The sequence below is a fragment of the Loxodonta africana genome, chromosome 7 (genome assembly GCF_030014295.1).
Source record: "Loxodonta africana isolate mLoxAfr1 chromosome 7, mLoxAfr1.hap2, whole genome shotgun sequence".
Lineage (NCBI taxonomy): Eukaryota > Metazoa > Chordata > Mammalia > Proboscidea > Elephantidae > Loxodonta > Loxodonta africana.
Window position 1 is genome coordinate 19389275 of NC_087348.1, and position 7052 is coordinate 19396326.

Sequence of the window (7052 nt, forward strand, 5' to 3'; positions counted from 1 at the left end):
TGGAAACCTTATGGGGCAGTTCTACTCTGTCTTATAGGGTCGCAATCGACTTTGAAAGCTTTTTAAACGGCTTTAACCATGGGTAAGACATTTACCTTGTGAGTCTCAGTTTCCCCATAGATTTAATGACTCAATGAAAGATCCTTTTGTTTGGGGTTTCTTTAGGCCTGTGAGTCCGTCCTGGACCCTCTAAAATTTTCTATGCTATCAGCAAACTGTGATCTGCCAACAGTTTATGAATTCTAGAGCAATCCCCGTTTCATCATGTCTGCAAACCACAAAGCTTATGGAAAGAGCGTCAGGGCTGAGGGGTACAGGAGACGGCATGATGGAGAGAATGGGAAAAGGGTCCCAGAGAGAAGCTTGGTCTGGGGGATGGGGTGCAGGGGGTGGGGAGCGGAGGGGACAGACTCCTACCAGGTGGGCTTGCCAAAAGCTGGGACCATCCAGCGAAATCTCACACCCCCCCCCCCCCCCCCCCCCCCCGCTCCAGCTCAGGCTGGATTTCCATCTGCATAATTTGCTGCATATAGAGTGGATGGGAGGGAGTGAGAACAGGGAAGTGGAGAGAACTGAGGCGGGGGGTGCCCCAAAAGGTAGGCAGAGACAGTGTACAGAGGAAATCCCGGGGGCTGGGACACAGGCTGGGGGGAAGGTGGGTGGCAGTTAGAGGGAGGAGGGAGGGCCAGGAGGAGAGCAGCAGGCTGCAAGCCCCAGATAACATTCTGCCTAGTACAGCAGGGGTCAATTTGGTCCACTTTGCCCAGTGACAAGAAGGAAAAAAACAAGTGGGCTGTAACTTAGAGATCTTAAGACTCACAAGTGAGGGGTTGGTCTGGAGGTGGGAGGAGGGAGTGGCAAGTCAAGAAGAGACAGACTCAGGAGGGTGCAAGGAAGTCTCTTGGCTGGGCTGGAGGCACGGGAGGGTGGAGGGAAGCCTGCAGATGGGAGCATCATCAGGGGTCCCGGCAATTGAGAAGGAGCTCCTCCTGCCTCAGGGAAGGGCTCTGTCCACTCAGAGGCACCTTCAGCCCTTTCCCTCTCTCTGAGGCTCCAGCTAGAAGCTCAGCGTGCTTGCTGAGTAGGTGACACAGCCCCGGAACTGGTACCCCCGAGAGTCCCCTGCCTGTCTTCTCTCCACTCCCCAGCATGGAGGAAGGGGGTGATTTCGACAACTACTATGGGGCGGACAACCAGTCCGAGTGCGAGTACACGGACTGGAAGTCCTCTGGGGCCCTCATCCCTGCCATCTACATCCTGGTCTTCCTTCTGGGCACCACGGGCAACGGCCTGGTCCTCTGGACCGTGTTTCGGAGCAGCCGGGAGAAGAGGCGCTCGGCTGACATCTTCATCGCCAGCCTGGCAGTGGCTGACCTGACCTTCGTGGTGACCCTGCCACTGTGGGCCACCTACACCTACCAGGACTACCACTGGCCCTTTGGCACCTTCGCCTGCAAGCTGAGCAGCTACCTCATCTTTGTCAACATGTATGCCAGTGTTTTCTGCCTCACCGGCCTCAGCTTTGACCGCTACCTGGCCATCGTGAGGCCCGTAGCCAATGCACGGCTGAGGTTGCGGGTCAGCGGGGCTGTGGCCACGGCTGTTCTGTGGGTGCTGGCCGCCCTCTTGGCCATGCCGGTCATGGTCTTCCGCTCCACCGACAACCTGGAGAACAACACCAAGGTGCAGTGCTACATGGACTACTCCTTGGTGGCCACCTCGAGCTCAGAGTGGGCCTGGGAGGTGGGCCTGGGAGTCTCGTCCACTGCCGTGGGCTTCGTGGTGCCCTTCATCATCATGCTGACCTGCTACTTCTTCATCGCCCAAACCATCGCCAGCCACTTCCGTAAGGAGCGCATCGAGGGCTTGCGGAAGCGGCGCCGGCTGCTCAGTATCATCGTGGTGCTGGTGGTCACCTTCGCTCTGTGCTGGATGCCTTACCACCTGGTGAAGACGCTCTACATGCTGGGCAGCCTGGTGCACTGGCCCTGCGACTTCGACCTCTTCCTCATGAACGTCTTCCCCTACTGCACCTGCATCAGCTACGTCAACAGCTGCCTCAACCCCTTCCTCTACGCCTTCTTCGATCCTCGCTTCCGCAAGACCTGCACCTCCATGCTCTGCTGGGGCCACGGCAGGTGTAGGGGCACCTCCCACAGCAGCAGCGGGGAGAAGTCGGCTAGCTACTCCTCGGGGCACAGCCAGGGGCCCAGCCCCAACCTGGGGAAGGGCGGGGAGCAGGCGCAAGAGAAGTCCATCCCCTACAGCCAGGAGACTCTTGTGGTTGACTAGGGCTGGGATCCCGGAGCAGCCCGAGCTGTCTGCCCTGCCTCAGCCTTTGCCCTTGCTCTCTGAAAATCAGGTAGAGTGACCGAGCCTTCCTTCTTGCCCTTCACTCCTTTGCTTTTTCCCTGCACCCCACCTCCATCTGGCCCTTCTCTTACTAAGTTACACTCTTCCCAGAGGTTTGGGTTATAGTGGAGGGAGACTGAACCTGCAGACTCATGCTTAGTTCCTCTAAGACTGACCTCGCATGCCCTCTTAACCTCTCTGAGCCTCAGTTTCTCCATTTGTAAAAAGTGGAGGTAGTAATACTGATCTTAAAATATTGATGTGGGAGTCCTTGGCTCCATAAAAGTTAGCTTCCCTCCATTCCTTTTCTTGGTCTCCACTATTTTCTCTTTTTGGTTTTCCCTTACCTCTTCCTTTCTTTCTCTGCAATCTTCACTCTCGGTCCCTACCTTCTGGCTCTGACCGCCTCTCCATGAGCTTGTCCCCATCCCTCAGTCTCTCCTACTCTCCTTATTACTTCTTCCTTTTGAAGGCTTCTAAGGGTTAAGAACCCAGAAGCTTGTAAGCTCTTTATTCTGTTCCCAGAGAGAGTTGGAGAATGGACTGCAGCAGGTGTGGGCAGCGTGCCAGCTGGGAGCTCCAGAACTTTCCCTAAAATTGGATCAATTTGGTGTCATTTCAGACTGAGGGCTAGAGGAATATCCAGCTCCTTCCCAGAAAGGCTAAGATGCCAGTTAGATATGCTTTCTGCAAATTTCCTGGGACTCTTTCATTTATCCTCTGTAGGGATTGGAAGGCAATGGGGCTGATGAAGCTATGGGCTCCTTGGTTTCATTGTAAGAATGAGGAGTTGGGTAGGGAGAAGGAAAAGGAGAGAAAGTGAGCTAAATGATTGTCTGGGTTTAGTCTATATGCTGCTTGGTTCTCCTCCCCAAATCCTGGTCCCTCTGAACCTCCTTCAGACTGCTAGCTGTGGGTCTATCCACTGACTCCCCACCTCAACCCAACACCCTGGGCTGGTTTACTTGGGCAGTGGTGCCTCTTGGTACCAAGAGTCATTTTGGTTGGGGTGGGGATGCTTGCTCTTTGTGTGTATATATAAGCATGGCTATTCATAACCTGAAGAGCAATGTACCTGTGTCACTTGGATAAACCTTCTCCCACTCCTCACTCTCCACCTCATCTCTCCTCTTTGCACAATATCCTTGAGGGAGAAGGGACAAATAGGATAAAACGGAGTCCACTCCCCACTGGATTTGGGGGCTCTAACGGCTGGTCCGTGCATTAAGACAGAAGTCTGTGTTTGCACCCGAGTTCCTACTGGGAGGTTTCTCGCAGCACAGTCTGGTGGCCAAGTCTTGGGGAATTCCTATGAGCTGGGTTCCTGTTCATTCCGTAATTCTATGTGGGAAATAAGAGGCTGGTTAAAAACTTCCCTGGCCCCTTTCCCTTGCCTCCCCACCTTGCTTTGAACTTATGAGCATTTCCTTACTCACTCTCCCTTTCCCAGGATTGGTGGCCCTATTCCTAAGGAGGCCATGGGATAATAGGCACTGGGTGAGTTTGGGCTTACCGTTGGGGTGGGGCCCCTCGGCTTCTCCTGCTGAGTTGGGGGCTGGGAACAGGGGCTGGGCAGCAGTGGTGGGGCTGATGGATGACATCCGTGCTGCCAGAGAAACCTTGAGGAAGAAACTGATGTTGGACCCTTTGTGAGATGGGGGCGGGGTGTATATTCCGGGTTTTGTTCTTGGAAGACTCTGGACACAAAGGACAAGACAAGAGCCACGGAGGCAGGAAGAGCCCAGCTTGATGTGACCGTCCGTCCCTGGGAGAGCCAGGAAGAGAGGGGAAGGGGTTCCTCTCGGCATAGTCTACCCCATCACAGACTAGAATCTTCCACAGACTCTCTTACTCTGCCCAGGGCTGTCCTCAAAATATCAGTTAGGGCAGGAGGAAGTTTCTAGAAGGGAAGAAAGTAACCCTCTGGGGCCCTCCTGGGTGACTTACAGAGACTTCCTGCCTGGAACTCGGGGGGGGGGGCGGCTGGGGAGAGAAGGTAGGGAACGCTGCCTGCTGGGACACTCCCTCGTCTCCCCACCTCCTGCCCCTTCTTCACCGTGTCTGTGCTATTTTCTGACCCTGTTAGTCATTGTGGTTCATTAAATAAAACTGTTTTATCAAACTATTGTGTCCAGAGCCTCCTCTCACAAAAGTCTATTGGGAAAGGAAAGCACCCCCAGTTCGCAAATGCCACAGCGGGGTGGTGGTGGGGTGAGAATGGTTGGGGGGAGAAGTGGGAGCCAGAAGGAGGGAGTGAAGTGGGAAACTGGAAGAGAAGTGAGAGGGGGCGAGAAGGTGGAGGAAATGGACACTGGGAAAGGGAACGGATAGGGAGCCAATTGAGGAGGGCAAAGGAATAAAGGACTAAGGAGTGGCTGTTTTATGTTCTGAAAAACCACAGAATAAACCCCTGTGCTTGGAGTCCAGAGCACAGGCCTGGGGAAAAATTCCAACATTTTTCCCTTTGGGTAGACCTATCAGTTTTATCATTCATTCATTACTTCATTCGTTTGTTTCTTTGTTCATTTATCATCCCCTATTGATTTATTGATTCATTCAAGGCCCCTGGGTGGCACAAACAGTTTGCTTTTGGTACTAACCTAAGAATTGGTGGTTTGAATCCACCCAGTGGTGTCACGGAAGAAAGGCCTGGTAATCTGCTTCTGTAAAGATTATAATCAAGAAAACCTTGTGGGGCAATTGTACTCTAACACATGGGGTTGCCATGAGTTGGATCTGACTTGAGAGCAATGGGTTTGGTTTGGGTATTGATTCATTCATTCATTAATTTAGTATCGAGTGAGCACCCACCCAATTTAGACCAGAAGTTCGAATCCCTGCTCTTCCATAACAGTCATCCTGGATGTTTTGAAAAATTAAAAAAAAAAAATACCCACTCCCGATGTCATTCCAGAAGTTTGGAATGAGAACCCCCTGTTCTGGACCCAGATAATCTCCATGACACAAGCCCCATCCAAGGATTTGTGGGAGAGGCTAAGTTTGGGAACATCACTATCCAGATGGATTCTGCCCAAATGAAAATGGGCACAAGAAACTAGAGGGTCAAAGCCAGAGAGAACTGGACCCTGAATGGTGACCTCTTTGGAGCAGGAAGGGGCTGCAGTGACCCATGGGTGGAATATGTTCAGTCCAGAGGTGTTTCCATCTTCAAGAAAGACTAACACATGCAGCTGGCACGAAGCAATCACCTTAGCAGAACGAATATTAATGAGAGAGCTAACGTTTATTGAGCTTTACCACTGTGCTAAGCATTTTCCAAGCATTACCTCATTTAGTCCTTGTAGCTGATCTCTGAGGGGCATTTCTACCTCATTTTGATGATAAGGAAACTGAGGCATAGAGAGGTTAGTTAGGGCCCTTGACCAAGGTCACACAACTAGTATGCGTAAGAGCCAGACCTGGAACCAGCTGGGTCTGTCCAACCCCAAAGCCTGCACTCTTTACCCCTGTATGGTGATGCTTCTCCCCAGGAACAAATGAGGCCACACAGTGGTTGGGAAGAAAAGAGAGACCTCATCCAGGCCTGGCGGACTGCCTGGAACAGGGAGGGTGTTCAGTGACCGGGGATTAGGGTAGGATGGGGTCGGAGAGGAATGGTGGAAACTGCAAGTATGTGTGTATGAGACAGACAGAGAGTGAGGAGAGAGAGGGACAGGAGAGACAGAGCAACGAGAGACACAGAGAGGCAGAAACAGTGAAAGAGAGAGACAGAAAGAGTGTGAGGAGACAGGAACAGAGAGAGAGAGAGAGAAAGAAGAAAGAGGTGGGAAGAAGAAATCAGAGGAAGGGAAGGAAGAAGAGTGAGGACAGGGTCTCAGCATTTGTTTTCCCTCTTCTGAAACACACCAGGGAAAACCCTGAAGGAATTTACAACTATAACAACAAGATATTCCAGTTGTTTTTTTTTTTTTAACAGATGTTGTAAAAACCCTCAGCAACTCTCCTGGGAAATTTCAGGTAAGTTATCCAAAAATTAAGAGTAAAAAAAAAAAAAAAAATTTTTTTTTTTTTTGAGAGCACTTAATAATCCATTTGTTCCTGCATTTCTTCTCCCTCCCACTCCCATGTTTGTTCACTCAATATGCCCTTATTTATTACTCACTGTGTGTCAAGCAGAAGCCCTGGTGGGTTAGAGGTTAAGAGTTATGGCTGCTAACAAAAAGGTCAGCAGTTTGAATCTACCAGGAGCTCCTTTGAAACTCTATGGGGCAGTTCTACTCTGTCCTATAGGATCACTATGAGTTGGAATGGACTCGACGGCAATTTTTTTTTTTTTTAATGTGTCAAGCACCGTGCTGCACACTGAGGAGCATGCGGTGAAGGAGACCCAGTGGACTCCCAGGCTGGTGGTGGAGACAGACAGTGAAGTGAGTGATTAGAATGAAATGTGGTAAGTGCTGAGGGAAAGAATGTACGAAGTGCTTTGAGGGTTTATAATGGCTACAACGGCACCAGTTTTGGTAGGGCGTCAGGGAGAACCTTGAAAGAGTGTGTGCCAGGAGCCTGCTCTCTGAGGGGTGAGGATGGACGTTTAGAGAGGAGCATGTTCTGAGCAGAAGGCGGACCCAAAGGTACGAGACAGCACAGCCTCTTGGAGGATATGGAAAGAGAGTTCGCCCTTATTTTCGCTGCCCGTCCTTGGACTCTGGCTCTGGGAGGTGGGCCAGTCAGAGACACTG

At 51.5% G+C, this 7052-nt stretch overlaps 1 protein-coding gene across 1 annotated transcript; it reads left to right on the top strand.

Moving 5' to 3' along the window:
- The first annotated feature begins 547 nt into the window (after positions 1 to 547).
- On the top strand, positions 548 to 5595 carry APLNR (apelin receptor). Its single transcript, XM_003421328.4, has one exon. The coding sequence runs from the start codon at positions 1150 to 1152 to the stop codon at positions 2290 to 2292; it is 1143 nt and encodes a 380-aa protein (XP_003421376.1). The 5' UTR covers positions 548 to 1149; the 3' UTR covers positions 2293 to 5595.
- The last annotated feature ends 1457 nt before the right edge of the window (positions 5596 to 7052 follow it).

Excerpts from the sequence above, each read along its gene's own strand:
- APLNR (XM_003421328.4), top strand. The coding sequence starts at position 1,150 with ATGGAGGAAGGGGGTGATTTCGACAACTACTATGGGGCGGACAACCAG.